Below are 19,519 nucleotides of genomic sequence, written 5' to 3' on the forward strand. Positions count from 1 at the left end.
GAGAGAGGTAAATAAAACAAAATATCACAATAATAACTAAATACTTAAAGTTTTTTTTTTTTTTTTTTTTTTGTGGGAAAATTTTTTATATACATTTTTCGTATAAATAATGAGTCCAATAGGGAAATAGCAATTTTGAACATTTGACATTGCTAAATAGTCAACGTTTGGTAAATCTTAGGTAAATACTCACTTTCATATATTTACAGACATAAATCTTAGGTAAATAACATCTTTCATGTATTAAATTACGTCATCATTTAAGACTATTTATCTAAAATTTACAAATAGAAGTTGACTATTTTTCTTATTTTCTTATAAATAATTAATAGGGACAAAATCGAGAAACAAAAAAATAGATTAATTGCCACGTCATCAATTTGATTAGTCTGTAAAGAATGTTGAAACGTTATGTGGCTCATTTGAAGCTATTTTCCTTCTTTTTTAATCACCAAGCAATTAAGCACCAATTATATAGGGACCCATAGATCATGCTATAGCCAACTCATTCATTCTTTTAGAGGTAGTGTACACACAAAAAAGATCTTTTGTGGAGTTATTAATGATGTATCAGATGATGTATAACCAAAAAGATAGTTATTATCTATCGAAGGATGTATACATACATACAGGGATGAAGCCAAGAATATAGAATAAGGGGAGAGGGCTAATTTGCAACAAAAAGTTCAGGGGGATTGGTTTGTAAATTTTGAGGGTAAAAAAATGTAAAAAAAAATTAAAAAATGGGCAAAAAGTGCAATTTTTTTTTAAGGGGGGCTATAACCCCCCTTCGAATCCACCTGGCTTCGTGCCTGCATATATTTGGGTTACATAGTTATTTAGTCAATTTCAAACTTGATTTTAAGAAATTAGTCAACATTTCATTTATTTTTGCAAATGATTTATTTATCAAAATTAACAAAAATCAATGCATGAAAATACTAGAGACAATCATGTAAAATGTTGTATAATTAATAAGGTCACGTCATTAAATATGACTAGACTTAAAACATGTTTGAGACGTTGGCTAAATTTTAAACTTAACGTTTTAAATGAGCTACGCCATTGAGATTTTTCTATATGTTTTACATGGTTTGAACTTTAAATGAATTTGACTTCAAGAAATAGGATTTATGGTCAAAATAATGTTATAATTACCAATTTTAAAACCATGTTACGAGACTAATTAGTATTTTATAGTTTTATATATATGTATTTAATTTTTGAATATTTCAATTACATAAATAATTTTGAAGCCCCATATTTTATTCATCAATATCCACATAGTCTAATGGACATACTTATATTTTATTTTTAATTTTTAATTTCTACATGAGTTTAATATATATATATACACACACACACACACACACAAGTATAGGAAACATATATGTCATTCTTTAGACTTGGAAAAAGAGTTGTGATTAAAACCAAACAAATATTAAATACAAAATGTTGTGTTAATTATTTTTCATCTTAAATATTATGTATATATATATATATTAAGTATTTTATTATATCATCACTAATTTTTTTTTATAGAACTATTTAATCAATAACATTATCGAGTTCTACAAAAAAAAAAAACTATAAGATTATAAATTATTAATTGTCAGCCCCAACAATTTCCAACTTCTTACCTGCATATAATGCATTTAGTCTTGATCTTAAGAATATATATATATATATATATATATATATATATATATATATATATATAGTTTGGGTGTGCCATCTTACTGTAATATTATGGGATAATTATGTCAGTAGTTCAATAGTCCACATTTTTTTTTTAAATAATTAAAGTTTCATTTCATTAAAAAAAAAATTAGCTCATCCCAAAGTAAATTAAATTAACTTTTTAAATTTAATTTACCTTAGTCTGGTGGGTTTTTTAATAAAATGAAATTTTGACTAAAATCTTAAAAAAAAAAAACTAAAAATTGACTAATTGCAACAAATTTTTCTAATATTATTCACATGGCAACATTGTAGAAATATAATAGGGTTAACAAGTCTATTTGTAGATCACAATAAAAAATCGAAATGAATTTCTAACATTAAATAAAAGCCCAAAATTATTCTACACAAAAAGAGTTTTACTACGCGTTGGGTCAGATTTTCGCAAGGTAGAAATGACACCCCGAGAGCAAAAACGACAAGCTTGATGGCGCCAACCTGTCATGCCATCAACCTGATGGTGGCACCAACTTGAGGTGACGTCAACCTGACGATGCCACTAACTTGATGGCGTCGCCAACCTGATAGTGTCGCCAACCTGGCATGCCATCAATCGACGGTGGCACCAACTTGAGGTGACGTCAACCTGACGATGCCACTAACTTGATGGCGCCGCCAACCTGATAGTGTCGCCAACCTGCCATGCCATCAACCTGATGGTGGCACCAACTTGAGGTGATGCCAACCTGACGATGCCATTAACTTGATGACGTCGCCAACCTGTCATGCCGTCAACTTGCTGGTTACATCAACTTGATGGCGCCAACCTGATGACGCAGTCAACCTGATTCTGGCACCAACCAGAGGTGACGCCAACCTGACGGCGCCAACCCAAAATGCCGCCCACTCCAGGTTGCCGCCAACCCCAAAAATTCACCTAAAGGCAGTTGTTGCCAACTCATCTAGCTATGATGTCGGCAACCTGTCCAAGGCTCCTTGCCGCCAACCTGCCAAGGGCTTCTTGCCACCAACCCCACTTGCCACATGGCAAAACTCACATCCAACCTCTCTTTCATTGAACTCATAATAAAGACAAGTCCCAAGCCTCTATAAATACCCTTCTCAACTCTCTCTCAAGGCAAGTTCTCTCTGGACTTGAAAAAGCTCTGCTGCTCTCTCACTAGAGAAATATTTCATCTCTCTACCCTCTAGAGACGAGATGAGACCTCTCACCTCTACTAATGTTGAGCGTCGGAGTGCGCGTCGGGGGAAAACCCTCCGCGTCCCCTAGTTCATGTTTCTTGATTCTCAGGTTGAAGAACGCGAAGAACATGAAGGCCGACTATTGGCGGAGTGACGAGGAGCCGAAAACCATTTTTCGGTGGGGCAAGGACAAAGAGAATAGAAGAACTTCACCAAACCTAACCTACGTGCGTTCATAGGATCCGACCCTAGATCGAACCACGGACGGTTCTTAGTGCTAATCCAAAAACGCGATTAACACTACGTACCCATTAAAATATATATACGATCATCTTTATTAGTTAAGTATGGTTCATCTTCTCTTTTTATGTAAAAAAATAAATAAATAATTATGAAAATTTGTGGTAACTAGCCCATCTTACACTTCTTATTAGAGAAATAGCTCAAGTTTCATTTAATTAACGAAATAGCCCATTTTTTCTTAGCAGACAATTATACCCTTCGCGAATCAGTTAATTAATTAACAGATTGATGATTTGAGTTAGGTTTATTAATTAACTGAATGTTTGAATTCGAAATTCACAAACAATTTACAAAAATAAAACTTAAGTCAATTCTTATTCAAAACATTTAATTAATTAACCTAATTCATAATTCAGTCAGTTAGTAAATTAACTTTATTAAAAAAAAATCAGAACCTAAGCTAATTCTTAATTCAATCAGTCAGTCAATTAATTAACCTAACATAATTTAATCAGTTAATTAATTAACTGATTTGTGAATTAGAGAGTGAACTAGAGAGAGAGATAGAGAGCGAATCAGAGAGAGTTCGGAGAGAAGAATCGCGGCGATGGCGCCGCTGTTATCAATACACCCAAAAATTAACGATTGCCGCTAGTAGCCTTATGATAATAATTACACTTACACACGTGCTCTATTCGTACAATTAGCGTGTAGCTAGGTTCATATATATCGCTTTTGAAGCATGAAAAATGGGTAGTGTATATATATATATATATATATATATTTGATACTGTTTCTTCTGTCCGTCACTTAAGCTTTTGATAGATATAATATTAATACACGTTACGTAGATACTCCCAAATCCACTGAAACGGATATTATAGATCACGACAGGCACGGAATGTCAACGGCGTTCGCCTGGCCGATTACACAGATTGTCCATTACGAAACGAAACTACTATTTTATACTTGTAATGCTATTGGTTATTATAATATAACTTGTAGAACGATATGATAATATATAATCAATTTATTATTTAATGAGATTCCTAAACAGTGACTAAAGAAATATATGAACTTGTGAAAATAAACATACACACGAATTGGATGCACAAAAGTAAAAGTAGATAAATAAATAAGACACAAAATTGACCAACAATTGCATAGAGAGATATGATACTCTCAGTGAAAATAAATTTATTAGGTAGAAATAGTATATAATAATCTTAGTTGAATGATCAATTTTTCAATATTTTTTTACTTCTTAATATTACACGTGAATTTCTACTAAAGCTCTCATAAATATAAAATCCCTACCCAAATCAACTCATTAAGTGTTCGATCAACGTTTACAATTGTACGTGATCTTTAAAATGTCACGAAGCCCAAATTAACTTGACTATTTCAAGTAAACTTCCAATTATATCTTGTTTTTCCAAACTCCAAACTTATCAAGGTATCAACACACACAAACAAACAGCCACCAATATATTTTGATCTTAATTGACCAAATTACTTTGCCAAAAAAAAAAAAAAAAATTCCTCCTACCTGCTCCTTGGCTTTCATTCATAGCCTTCCTTCGCCTTTTTTACCATCACCGAAACCATCACATATAAATTAGGTATCGTAGCCATACTTTCTGTTTCCTCATTAAAAAAAATTACAAAAAGGTTTTTGTTGCACCTTGTCTCTTATGGACTATTGTATTGATCGAAGGAATTTTTATGTTCAATTGCAACCCAACTCAAATACTAAGGCCTTGGCCATAGTAACTAAGATCACCACATGTTAGTCAAAATCATGTTCAATTGCCGCATATCTGTGTTGCCGCATGAAATTATCATCACAATAAAAATTTGTGTTCGATTGCCGTATCTTTGTATTGCCCCATGTGCTAGTCAAAATCATATGTAAATATATATTATTAATATCTTATGTGTTTTATTGAAATACTCAGTTGCCGCTAATCACACTTTGTTTATTGTAAAATTAACCTTATATTTTTATAATTCTAAAACGTAATCACTGTAATAGACATTTTTAGTTTACTTTTGCGTGTTGATTAACACAACATCTCTGTAGCCTTAATAAATAGTTACACGTGAGCTATTCGTTCACTTAGCGTGAAGCTAGGCTCATATCATCTCTCTCTCTCTCTTACGTATAGACATATTCCCAATTCAACTAAATCGGATATTTTAGATCACGACAGACACGAAATGTCAACAGTGTTTGCCTGGCCAATCATATATAGGCTCTGTTTGTTTCTTCATTTGAAAACTGTTTTTGATTTTTCTAACTTGAACAATTTTTTGAAAAAACTGAATTGACTGTTTGTTTGATGATTCTCATAATACAACTCATAAAGTTTTCAAACTGTTTTCTGTTTTAATGAAGAAAATTAGAAAACTGTTTTTAGGTGTTTTCTAATTTTTTCACTCAATTTTTTTAACTTTTTTTTTCTTTTTTTTTTTTAATAAATCCTCTTGGCATTTCTTTCTCTCCTATCAACATCATTTCATTTTCCTCACTTTTGATTATCGAATTTGTTTTCGTTCCCTGAAAAACTTAAGTTTTACAATTATGGCAAACTTTAAACAATCGGAACTCCATTTTACAAACTATTAATTGGTCGTGATCCTCTCGTCGAACACATGAGTTTTCACTATTTTTAGTCAACATTAGGTATCAAAATTTGATATTTGTTGTATTGACTACAAAGACAAACGGTGTTTTCCGATGAACTTGTGAACAATCATTATTACTAAAAGTACGACCATTATATTCGCAGCAAAGACTTTCAATTAGTATATATTTCGACGCCTAATTCTTATGTGAATTATTACACTACAATTACAAAAAACTGAATAAAAAAAAAAACTGAAATCCTTACCAAACAGTTATTTGAAAACAACTGCAAAAAAATTTTAGACTACAACTATATGAAAACAAAAACAGTTTGAGTGAACTTCCAAACAGGCCCATACATTGTCCATCACGAAACTAATCTTTTATACTTGTAAATGTTCTTGGTGTCTTGGTTATTATAATATAACATGTAGAACGTTATGATAATAGATTATCAATTTATTATTTAATGAGATTTCTAACTAAGGAAATATATGAACTTTGTGAAAATAAACATAAACACGAATATTAGTAAATCTAGTTCTGTTATATATATATATATATATATTGCTCCTTACTTTTGAGGTCAGCTCACTTTTAAATAACTCATCTGGTGGTATATATATGCATATGTATATGTGTTATGATCGGAATTTATCATATCACTGGACAGTCATATGATAACGAACAGTCACATAACACCGAACAAATCCAGTTCGACATGTGAAAACGTGAGAAACGATCAAGAACATAAATTGAGCTCCGAATACTAACAGACAGAACTGAAGATATCGCCTTAACATATATTATAATTATATGTGTTATTCAGGCGGTTATTAGTGGTTCCGTGACCTTTGTAAATTATAATATTACTGCAACATTAAATTTAAATTAACCTGAAGAAAAGTTATCATTGGTCTTAAAGGTGTGGGTTTCCATCTGAAACCAAGCTTGGTAATTAGAGGAGTAACCCACAAGCCTTATAAAGAGCCCAGGATCGTAATACCCAGTCGATGTGGGACTATCCTTGATACACCCCCTCACGCGCACAGGCACATGCACACATTGGCACAGGCACTGGAAGCGTGAAGTATAGACCCGATCAAGTAGCCCACAACCGAGAATGGGCCCCGCTCTGATACCATCTTAAAGGTGTGGGTTTCCATCTAAAATCAAGCTTGGTTTTAGATGGAACCTCACACCTTTAAGAATTGGACTTTTAAATGCATGACGTGATTGAAACATCTTCAATAAAACTCAATGCTTAACATCTTCAAGAAGTTTCCAACTCATGTTATAATATTAATTTTTGTTGGCCAAAAAAGCTGGCTAAATCCAATCTGATATCACGTTCATGATTGCATCCACTATATATATAACCAAATATATAGAGGTGTGAAACACACAGACATATATAGACATGGGAACTAAATTGTTGAGCCACTACTGCTTCAGCGCCGTGATATGCCTAGCGATCATCCTCGATGCCACAGTGGCCGACCAGCTTCCAGAAGGACACGTGGCAATGTTTGTGTTCGGAGACTCGCTGTACGACCCGGGAAATAACAACTACATCCAAACAATTTTCAAGGCTAATTTCCCGCCTTACGGCGAGTCATACTTCAGAGTCCCAACCGGAAGACCCTCCGACGGCCGTCTCATTCCTGACTTCATAAGTAATATTCCATCAAACTATAGCTTTCTTATATACTAAATAAATAAATATGATTTTGGGTCTCGTTTCAGCTGTATGTGCATAGTAAAGAAAAAAATTCGGTTAAAGAAAAAATTTTGATTTAAATTTTAATTGAAATTATTCGGTTAAAATTAACCATACGGTTAATTTTAATAGAATTTTCGGTTAAAATTAATCGAACGGTTAATTTTAACCGAATAAAAAACAATTGACCTAGGTTAATTGAAAAAAATAATAATAATTTATACCGAAAAGTGGTATACATTACATTGAGTGGTATACATTAACCGAATTGTTATATTACTATTATTATTTTTTCGGTTAAAACAATTAATTGTCCACTTTTTTATTTCGGTTAACAATTAACCGTGAGAAACAAATTCGGTTAAATGGTTAATTGAAGTTAACCGAATTTTCAACTCTAAGAGAATAGTTAAGTAGGTTTTCTTTTTGTCGGAAATTCTGATGATATGATGAAATTTTCAAAAAATGAATCAGATAAAATATATATTATAACATCAAAATTGAAAATATGAGAAAGATAAGAAAAATAGATAAATAAACAAATAATGAGGTATTTACGGGTAACGATATTTATATCCGAAAAAAAATTGAAAAACTTTACAATTTTTTTTTTCGGATATAAATATCGTTATCCGTAAATACCTCATTATTTGTTTATTTATCTATTTTTCTTATCTTTCTCATATCCTTTATGTACGCTTAATACCCCCGTCTTAATCTGTCTATAAAACAATCACGGTTAAATTTATTTTCAAACAAAAAGGTGAAGTTTAAATCGGTTCAAAATGAAATAAATGGTAGTTCTTATTTTTGAACTTACTGCACAACACGTGCTGGTTCATCCACATCGTGTACCAACGAGCGTAAGCCATGTCACTTGTAACTAACTTATTGTTAGTCTGTTAGAACAAACTTGTGTATTTCAGCTCAACGAAGCTTTAGTGAATTGTTAATGAGAATCACAATTACTCATTCGTAACGGAAACAATCTAGAATCATTCTCTCTCTCAATTCTTCATCTCTTCCATTTTCTTCACTGAAGATAGAGTATTCACGATGCTTCAATAAATAAATAATGTAGATCAAAATGGATTCTAAATATTAAACTAACCCTTAAATTTAAGGGAGATCAGCAAGATTAAAATATTAATAACTCTCATAAAATAAAAAATAAAAGTTAAATGATTAATTAAATTTTGGATTAATTTCATTTTTCCCTCCTGAACTTTTTGATGAACCACAAACATTATCCCACTTTATTTTTCGTTACAACCGTTTTTTGATCAACTTATTAATTTTTTTCAAAACTCATCATTCCGTCAAATATTTAACGAATTCACCTAAAAATTAAGGGTAAAATCGTAAAACTAGTATTTTATTTTATTTTTCTTTTTAAATGTAATATATTTAATAACAGGGTATTATATTCATCGTAAAAACCGTAAAATCGTAAACTGGTATTATATTTAATATAATATATTTAATATACTATAAAACTGATATAATATATAATCATAAAGCTGAAGCGAAAAGAAATCGAAGGCCATGAATGTCGAACAGGAAAAAAGAAAGTAAAAGAAAGAGAAAATACAATGCGTGAGTTTTAATATTTTTTTCTTTTCAGGAGAGAGAGAGAGAGAGAGAGAGAGAGAGAGAGAGATGATTAACTATTAAAATTAACATATTTTAAGGGTATATTAGTAAATTTATTTCCAAACTCATTGATATGTTGACATGTGTCAAATTCTGTTAAAAATTTTGACGGAAGGACGGGTTATGAAAAAAGTAATAAGTTGATGGTAAATGTTTGTTATGAAAAATAAAGTGAGATAAAGTCTGTGATTCGTCAAAAAGTTCAGGGGGCAAAAATGAAATTAATTCTTAATTTTTTTCGAAACATTGTGTACTACTCATTTTTTGGATGAGAAACTTATAAAGATTATGAACGTAATATGCATATAATTAAAACTGCAACGTAAGAATAATTAGCTATTTTTTAAAGGGAAAACAACACATTTATACCTTGTGTTTTAGTGAAATGTCGAGTTTAACCATCGGTTTTCAAAAATATCGAGTTCATACCCTCTGTTTAACTAAAATGACGAAATTATACCCTATGATTAACTAAAATGACGAAATTATACCCTATGTTTAACTAAAATGACGAAATTATACCTTGAAATGAATAACAGCGTCACAAATCTCTCTTTCATTGATATTAACTCTTATATAAGAAAAATCAAATCAAATCTAAATCAGTGCCCTAACTTCCAAATTCTCAATTTTGAAATAAAAATAGCCTTAAATTGAAATTAAATAATAAAACTCATACCTCCTAAGAAATGACTTCATTCTGTGTTCGAATTGTAACTCTAAATCCTGGATTCTCTATTCGAATATGCGATTTTGATGACTATCAACTACCGATGTTTACCCCTTTGTCTTTTTCTGTGTTCTTCACTATTAAGAGACTGTTGTTTATTTTTTAGTTTTTAAATAAATTACATATATGGCGCAAATGAATAAAGATAATTGGTGTTTATATATAAATATTATAGTCAACGTCAATGAAAAGTCAATAAAAAGAATATTCGTGACACTGTTGTCTATTTCAGGGTATAATTTCGTCATTTTAGTTAAACAGATGGTATAATTTCGTCATTTTAGTTAAACAGAGGGTATGGACTCGACATTTTTTGAAAACCGAGGGTTAAACTCGACATTTCACTAAAACACAGGATATAAATGTGTTATTTTCCCTTTTTTAAAACATATATATAAAACATTGGTTAAATTGTAATTTATTTGTTTCAAATGGCCTTAATTAGTTATATTTTTCTTTTATCACTAACTTGGAAAATGTAACAGAAATATTTAATAATTTTTCTCGTTGTTTATCATGATTGTGTTTTTTTAGTTGATTATGATAGTGTTTTATACTATCGTTATTATAGGCGAGTACACAAAACAACCTTTCATTCCAGCGTATTTAAATCCCGAAGTCCACGACTATGCGCGCGGTGTGAACTTCGCCTCTTCTGGCGCCGGTGCTCTCGTTGAAACTCATCAAGGTCTAGTAAGTAACATATTTTTTTTACTACTAAATTTTGAATTATATAATGTTATTAGTATTACTCACTTGATTAATGTTCTAATTTAGTTTATTTTTTTCTCAACAAGGTGGTAGACCTTAAAACTCAACTAACGTATTTTAAGAAAGTGGAGAAGCAATTAAAGCAAAAACTCGGGGCTGAGAGATCAAAGGCGTTGATCTCCTCGGCCGTTTACTTACTCAGCATCGGTGGCAACGATTATCTCGACCCTTTCACAAACAATTCCAGCTTCTACTACAAAACATCTAAGCAAGAATACATTAACATGGCTCTTGGCAATATGACCCAAGTTATCCAAGTACATAACTACTGCTTTAACTTGTTCATTAATATTGAGTCTCAATTCTTCAAATTTAAATAGCTAATATCTTGGTTTGTGTGTGTATTGATAGGAAATGTACGAAATCGGGGCGAGGAAATTCGGGTTCCTAACAGTGCTGCCATTGGGGTGTACTCCTTTCTTAAAATTATTGGTACCGGGAAACACCGGCGCTTGCTTTGAAGAAGCTAATCAACTAACAAAGATGCACAACGATAAGCTTCCTAAAGTCCTAGAATCGATTAAGCCTCACCTTCCAGGCTTCAAGTATTCACTTCATGATATGTACACTTCAATGAGCCAGAGACTAGCGAACCCATCAAAATATGGTAATCTATTGAGAAGCAACAATGAAGAAAAAGAATTTAAAAAAGAGAAGCAAAAAATAATTCACTTTTGAATTTTGAAAAATGATGTCCTTTTTATCATTTACTCTTGTTGATGGTACTTATTTATTTTTGTTTCGACTCTTTTAATTTTTATCAACTATTAAGGCTTCAAAGACGCGGATATGGCATGTTGTGGAAGCGGACCATTTAGAGGAATTTTCAGTTGCGGAACAGAAAACTTTGAGCTGTGTGAAGATCCTAGGGACTACTTCTTCTTCGACCCAATTCATCCGACTCAACAGGCCTACAAACAACTCGCCGAGCTCATGTGGAGTGGAGATTCTCATCTCACCAAGCCTTACAATCTCAAAGAGTTATTTCAGCATTAATTATTGGTCATGAGAGATATCCTCTAAATTCTTCTCATGAAATAATGCTTGTCTTGTTTGCAATAATCTTGTTTTATTCATGCATTTTTTTTTTTTTTTTTTGTGTGTGGAATAGTTAATAATGCTTATGAAGCTATACCCAATATGCTGTTGTTTTGGGGGACTGTGCGTGTCTGCTTGTATTATCTTATTGTTAATATTTTTACGATCATATGATTTCATTCCGTGGATATGGAATAATATATAAGCGATATACTATTGTAAGATTGGTAGATATACAACTTACATATGATTTTATTCCGTAGAAAAGTGTGATAAAATCAAGGGAAAAAGCATTATTGTGCTGTCCAACAGCATATCTTAAACAAAGCTATATAATTTCTCATTTTCACACAAAGCAAGAAATAAATTAATGACAGGTGCTATATCTAGCATCATTTAATGGGACCGAATCTACTAAGATAGTGTGGTTTCATCTCGAAAGATTGACTTTTAACCAACAAAACTATGACTTACTACCAAGCTTGCTTGGCCAAGTGGTAACACAACTCTCCTTCCAAGTGGAGGATACTTATATTTGTCCAGCCCCCATATTTGTAAATATCCGATCTTGTATCATTGGCTACTTATAAAGCCCTCAAAAAAAAAAAAAAAAAAAAAACTATGACTTACTTTTTCGGTTGAGAAATGAGACGGTTGTCCCATATTTTTTTAGCGGTAGAGACGTACTATACTTTATTTCACGTTATGAAAAAAGACACTTCGATAAAAAAAAATAAAAAAAGGACTCAAACAAAATGGCCAAATATCCACATCACATCATGAGCAGCTTTGTAGTGTTTTGATGAAAATATGTTTTGATGAAAATCAATAGGGCTACTGGATGCAAAAGAAGGTAGAAAATAAAAAGGAAATAGAAAAAAAAAATCAGTGTGAAGGAAATACAAAATTATATAGGAAATAGTGAAAAAAGATGAAAAAATGGGAATATATAGTCTAAAAAAAATAAGGTGTTTATATCATGTTAAGAGTAATTTTTTTGTCAAATTTTAAAATGTTATTTAGGTATATCTTTTATAATGGGAAAACTACCGATATAAAAGTTTTAGGGTGTGCATTTTTAAAATAGCAGCTATTTAAATTCCTTTGAAAATTAGCATTTTTTCTAATGATGAACAATTATTTTTCTTATAAATGAAATTGTAAACAATAAATAAAGTTGAATAGAGTCCAAAGCACTAAACAATTGTTTTTTTTTTTAAATGATGAACATAAAAAAAATGTCTGTTTACAACTTAAAAAATACTATTTTCATAATAAACATTTTAATATGCTATTTTTTAGATAAAGTGCAAAAAATAGTTACCAGAAGTAATTACGACTAATTAATGAATCTTTAAAATATACAAAAGGGATAATTCTATGATCAAGTTTGTCAATAAACACAAACACTGTTATTTATTGATAAAATAGTTATAATTTTGAATTAGAAGCAATTAATAGATTTGGGTAATAAAAATAAAAATGAGTTTTAAATGGTAAAAACTAGTTGGGAAAAATATTAGATATTGAGATGCAGATGACAGGTGAAGATCATTTACTACGTCCTTTCGATCATGTACTCATGTTGATGGTACTTATATATTTTTGTTTTGACTCTTAATTTTTATGAACTATTAAGGCTTCAAAGACGCGGATATGGCTGTGGTACCTAGGATAGCCTAGAGGTAATTCCACACTACCTCCTGTGTGGAAGTCGTGGGTTCAATCCCCACTGCAGCAAAGCTGCCTTAAAAAAAAAAAAGACGCGGATATGGCATTTTATGGAAGCGGACCTTTTAGAGGAATTTCAGCTGTGGAACATAAAATTTTGAGTTGTGTGAAGATGCTAGGGACTACCTCTTCTTTGACCCAATTCATCCTATTAACATAGTATATTTGTTATTATTTATGCAGGGTTATTTCAGTATTTTTTTTATTTGGTAGTATTATGATTATATATCCAAATTATTGTATTTTCTCATTCACGCATTATTATTCAGACCGTCTCTTCAGACTCTCTCTTCTCTTTCCGAATCCTTTAAATCTTCACATCCAACTTAAAAGCCTACAAACAACTCGCTGAGCTTATGTGGGAGTTGAGATTCTCATCGATCTCACCAAGCCTTACAATCTCAAAGAGTTAATTATTGGTCACAAGAGATATCCTCTACACGGTACAACGGTTTCGTGTTGACGCATTTATTGTAACTTGTCGTAAAATAATATAAAAGATGCGTATTTTCAAATGATAATTATAACAAGAGAAATTGCTCCATTTGCCACTAATTTTATAATTTTTTCCCACTTTCCATCAAAAGACTAATTTTTCCCAAAATGTTACCATCTATGTCTACAATGTTGACATCTATTTTTGCGTTTCACTATGAGATGTCAACATTGTTGACATCTCGGTGGCATTTTTGGGAAAAATTAGTCTTTTGGTGGAAAATGGGAAAAAATTATAAAATTGGTGGCAAATGGGGCAATTTCTCTTATAACAATTAAGAAAACATGGGCTTCCATTTTTTTTTTCTGTAGACGTGTATAAAAAACGGTCAACTATAAATTAAAAACTTATTGTGCAAGTAAAAATAATATATTCTTTTGTAACTTTAATAATGTCAATCAAGTGACTGTTTTCAACCTCTATGACAAACGGCACATATACTCCTATTTAATCAACGAAAAGCATAGGATATTAGGATAACATTATTTAAATGTGGCAAAAAAGCTGACTAAAATCCAATCTGATACCTCCGCAAAAAATTATATAATATTCCAATCTGAAATCATGTTCTCTGACACATCCAAATTCTGTTAGAATATATATGTGCACAACCCTTTTAATCCACACATCCAAACTCACATAGAACCGAAGAGAGCGTTATATATTTGGCGGTGAATTAAACACACACACACACACACACATATACATATCGACATGGAAACTAGATTACTGATCCGCTACTTCACCGCCGTGACGTGCCTAGTCATCATCCTCGATGCCACGCTGGCAAATCGGCAGCCGGAAGGACACGTGGCGATGTTCGTGTTCGGAGACTCGCTGTACGATCCGGGAAATAACAACTACATCAACACCACCACTTCGTTCCAGGCCAATTTTCCTCCGTACGGACAGTCCTACTTCCGAGTCCCGACCGGAAGATTCTCCGATGGCCGTCTAATCCCCGACTTCATCAGTAACATTTCTTCACCCTACAGCTACCTAATATTAATAAAATAGATTAATTAAATGCTTTATCCCCTTTATAAAGTTGGCCAGTTGGGTTTCGTGACAATTAAACTAGGAATTTTTTTCCATAAATTTGATTCAGTTTTCAAAAATTTCCCCAAGTATCGGACCTTATTGGCTTCATCAGTAATGAGTTGGACAATTTTATATCATGATTTTGTTATAAAACTCAAGTATCGGACCCTTTTTTTTTTTTTTTTTTTTTTTTTTTTAATATCATTAATGAAATTGTAGGTGAGTATGCGAAGTTACCATTAATTCCAGCGTATTTAAATCCGGGAGTAAAAAACTATGAATACGGTGTGAACTTTGCCTCTGGTGAGGCCGGTGCTCTTGTTGAAAGTCATCAAGGCTTTGTAAGTAAAGTGTTTCTAAATTTGTGAAAAATATTACTACTTATTAGTTCACTTGTTTGGTGATATCTTAACTTATTATTTGTTCCATTTATTCTCCCATTAAGGTGGTAGACCTTATAACTCAGCTGAGGTATTTCAAGGCAGTTGAGAAGAAATTAAGGCGCAAACTCGGTGCGGAGAGATCAAAGGCGTTGATCTCCTCAGCCGTTTACTTACTCAGCATCGGAGGCAATGATTATCTCTCTCCATTCACCTTCAATTCCAGTTTCTATGACAAATTCTCCAACCAAGAATACGTTGCCATGGTTTTTGGCAATATGACCAAATTTATCCAAGTACTTAAGTACTATAATTATAACTTGTTTATCAATACATTAGAGCTTCAACTCTTCAAATACCTAATATTGATTGGTTGGTGCGTGTGTTGATGGATTTGGTTTCAGGGAATGTACAAGATCGGAGCGAGGAAATTTGGGTTTGTAACATTGCCACCGTTGGGGTGTCTTCCCGGGACTAAAATACTCGTACCGGGAAACACTGGCGCTTGCTTCAAAGAAGCTACCCAGCTAACGAAGATGCACAACGACCGACTTCCCATATTCCTCAAATTGATTCAGACTCGCCTCCAAGGATTTAAATATTCACTTCACGATTTACACACTTCGATGACACAAAGATTAGAGAGCCCTTCAAAATATGGTAATATTTTTAGTTTACTATATATTAACCGAAAGTTGACCTTAAGTTTGACGGGTTTCAAACAAATTATAGTACTTTAGTATAATTGAATTACAGATATGATAATTTATTCAACGTTAGTATACAAATTTATACTAGTTTAACAAGTTTATATAGCATAAACTATGTAATAATCTTAAATATCTAAATAAATTAACTATACATACAAATACATTAACTATACATACAAACGAGTGATTACCATGTACTCTTTGTTGATGAGTTTCTTTTTTTATTATCTTATTTTGATCTTTGAATTTGTGTGAATTAGGCTTCAAGGTCGCGGATACGGGATGTTGTGGAAGCGGACCGAATAGAGGGGTTTATAGCTGCGGAGGGAAGAGAGGAGTGGAAGAGTTTGAGCTTTGTGAGGATGTTAAAGACTATTTCTTCTTTGACTCTGTTCATCCATCTCAAAAGGCCTACAACCAACTATCTGAGCTGTTATGGAGTGGAGATTCTCGTCTTACAAAGCCTTATAATCTCAAAGAATTTTTTGAGCATTAGTTATGGGTCATGAGAGAAATCATGTTGATTTTGTCTCATCAATAATGGTCGTTTTGGAATCATCTTCTTTTGTCCATGTAGGGCCACACATTTTTTCGTTTATAATAATTGTTTTTAATGCTTATAAAGCTATACCCAATATATAGTTTTTGGGGGGTTGTATCATAATATAATTATACGGTACATTTTGTTGTATAAATATAATCAATGTTGTCACGGAAGAGGAACTAAAATTTAAATTTAATTTGATCGTTATAAAGCATTTTCAAATGCCATTAAAAATTAAAAAAAAAAAAAAAAATACCGCGCGCACAAACAAAAAGATAAGACCAGTAAAAAAAACGACTTGTCGTCCCACAGGTGTCGTATTTTCATGAGGGATTTTTTTTTTCTTCTTCTTCTTTTGGGCTGATGTTATTCGATCTTTTTCTGATTGAATGCAGTTTCTTCTTTAAGCCTTGACACCACGAGAACACTAGTCTACCACCACATTGAGCACGCATATACTTTACGTATGAATTTCAAGTACTATAGATTTGTGACCAAGAAGATCGAACTTTTTCTTTTTTTATTTTTGAATAAAAAGGCTCCTCAACACAAATATATAAAATCTATAGATAAAAGCAAATAAAAGTTTTAGTTACAAGTAAATACAGAGGATAATTCAACACTTTTTAAGATAAAAACTTATTCACACAAATGCAATAAAGAAATATGTTATCTGTTGTTAATACGATTTCTCGAATAACACTTGCGAGACACACGGTTTGAAGGTACTCAAGGTCACGCTTATGTCGGTCTCGAGAGATCGTAGACACTATCTCAAGGGGAGAATGGTCACACTTCCGTGGATCTCGGGAAAATCATTAAGACTTGGAGCGAACTTGAAAGTCACTATCTCAAGAGGATCAATAGGTTTGTGATCAGGATGGTCATGCTTGCGTGGGTCTCGAGAGAGTCGTGAAGACTTCGGGCATACCGAAAGTCACTATCGAAAGAGGATCCAAGGATTTGTGATGGGCTCCTTGTAATGCCTTTCTTGTTTCCGTTCATATCCTTCTTGGAATATGGTCTCTCCTTCGGGGTCCTTCGCCTAAACAAAGTAGAGAAAATGAGTTCTAGGGGCGCAAAGGGTTTCCCCAGTCGTGTGCTACGAAGTTCAACATTAACTCCATTTAAAATGAGTTAGTATTTTTTTTTTTTTTTTTTTTTTTTGTCGTTTCTTTGAGTGTCTAGAGAAAAGAATGTGAGGAATAACTTGGGCAACCTATGGTCTCTTGAAATTGTGTTACATTTTTCTCCTTTGAGCCAATTGTCTATTTGTAGTGAGTGTTGGCTATTGGCCCAATGAAGAAGGTCTCCGGGGCAGATCTTGTGGCGCAGCAAAGAAGGTCTTCGGGGCAGAATTTGAGGCCCGACGAAGAAGGTCATTAAGGTGGAATTCACGGCCCCGCGAAGAAGGTCTTCGAAGCGGATTTCATGGCCTAGCAAAAAAAGGTCTTCTGGGTGGATTTTGTGGCTCGGAAAAAATGGTTTTTGGGGCGGATTTTGTAGTCGATCATGGAAGGTCTTCAGGGCGAAACTTGTGGCCTCACAAAGAAGATCTGAGGGGCGGATTTTATGGTCCGGCGAAGAACCCCTTAAGGGAATTCAAGTCGTTTTTGCTCTTGAGGTTGTCGTTTTGACTTGTTAAAAATGACAGCATACACTTATCTTTCTCAGGTTACACGAACCACTAATGAAATCTTCTACCTTCATCTGTTGTAGAATATTGCGTTCTCCGAGGTCATCATTATTGGAGCAACTCCGTCTGACTGAGATCCACGCACATAGAAAAAAAATAACTACTTATAAGATATGAATTAATGGAAATAAAACCGCACAAAACATAGATCTGATATTACAAAAACCACATTTAACTTCAAATTGTTGAAACATCTCATAAAATAAGAAGAAGAAATTTGTCCTGGTGTCGAAGAAGGTCTCAAGTGAAGACTTGCAGAAGAACAAATCGTTGTTGAACCTCTAGAAGGTATAAGAGCACCAATGATCACTGATTCTAACGCTCCAAGAAAAGCGGCGGCTAAACAACACGAAACTTTAGAATATATTTTTGGAAAAATTATATAAAATAGTCATCTGAAACTTATTGATTAGCAAAATAGCCAAAGTTTCAATTTTTCAGCAAAATAGTCAAATTTACGTTTTCAATTTTTTTTTTACTTTATCATTTTTAAAAAAATTAATCTTGGGGTAAAAAAACTTTGAAATAAGATTATTGCACATTTTGACTAATTCACTAAATTAAGATAAATTTTTGTTATTTTGTAAATTCATAACTTAAAATTGACTATTTAAGTACATCACCCTATATTTTTGAGGATATCGAACTTCCTTGCACTAAAAATTAAAATATATGGACGTAGGAAATGTTTCTAATTGAATCCAGAGTAATTTTAAAAAAAGTTGTTTTGAAAAGAAAAATAACTAAATTAATTATTTGTTTGATGGTGAAATTGAAATGACTAAAAAATTGAATTTTTATCAAGAAGAGCAGTTAGGATTACGATTTTGCAAAAGGTAGGAGAAAAGCCACCATTCATCTTCAATTTATCAAATAAACTAAAAAAAAAAATTAACAGCAGACAATCCGGATCTTATGGGATTATAAAGTTTTTAATGTTAGGAAATTAAGGTTAAAATGGTGATATGTTACGTAATATATCTTCGTGAGTATATGGGTCCATTTCAAAAGAAAAATACATATGGGTCAGTTGGTAGGGACAACAATCCTACTGGGCTTATAAAAGGCCAAGCCCTCGCCACAATCACGCCTAACTAAAGCTGTTAATTGGGCCGGGCTGTCCATAGACTAACTTGCCCGGCCCACTTTTTTAGAGTTTTTGGGCCGGTCGGACCCTTTTTGGAAAAAGGTCGGACCGATTCGAGATTCATGAAGAGCTTGGGTTGGGCTGGGCTTAGGATATAGGACCTCAAG

The 19,519-nt window shown here is 32.6% G+C and overlaps 2 protein-coding genes across 2 annotated transcripts; both read left to right on the plus strand.

Moving 5' to 3' along the window:
* Positions 1 to 7,175: 7,175 nt before the first annotated feature.
* On the plus strand, positions 7,176 to 11,889 carry LOC149385596 (GDSL esterase/lipase 2-like). Its single transcript, XM_089626369.1, has 5 exons — positions 7,176 to 7,431; positions 10,430 to 10,551; positions 10,656 to 10,886; positions 10,981 to 11,236; positions 11,402 to 11,889. Exons 1-5 carry the CDS (start codon positions 7,176 to 7,178, stop codon positions 11,623 to 11,625), a joined length of 1,089 nt encoding a protein of 362 aa, XP_089482495.1. The 3' UTR covers positions 11,626 to 11,889.
* A 2,485-nt stretch (positions 11,890 to 14,374) lies between these two features.
* Positions 14,375 to 16,737, plus strand: LOC149385597 (GDSL esterase/lipase 5-like). The gene is made up of 5 exons (XM_089627572.1): positions 14,375 to 14,867; positions 15,155 to 15,276; positions 15,381 to 15,611; positions 15,720 to 15,975; positions 16,286 to 16,737. Exons 1-5 carry the CDS (start codon positions 14,609 to 14,611, stop codon positions 16,519 to 16,521), a joined length of 1,104 nt encoding a protein of 367 aa, XP_089483698.1. The 5' UTR covers positions 14,375 to 14,608; the 3' UTR covers positions 16,522 to 16,737.
* The last annotated feature ends 2,782 nt before the right edge of the window (positions 16,738 to 19,519 follow it).

This window comes from Urtica dioica, chromosome 9 (assembly GCF_054948205.1).
Source record: "Urtica dioica subsp. dioica isolate 48M chromosome 9, U.dioica_male_clone48M_v1_H2, whole genome shotgun sequence".
Taxonomy (NCBI): Eukaryota; Viridiplantae; Streptophyta; class Magnoliopsida; order Rosales; family Urticaceae; genus Urtica; species Urtica dioica.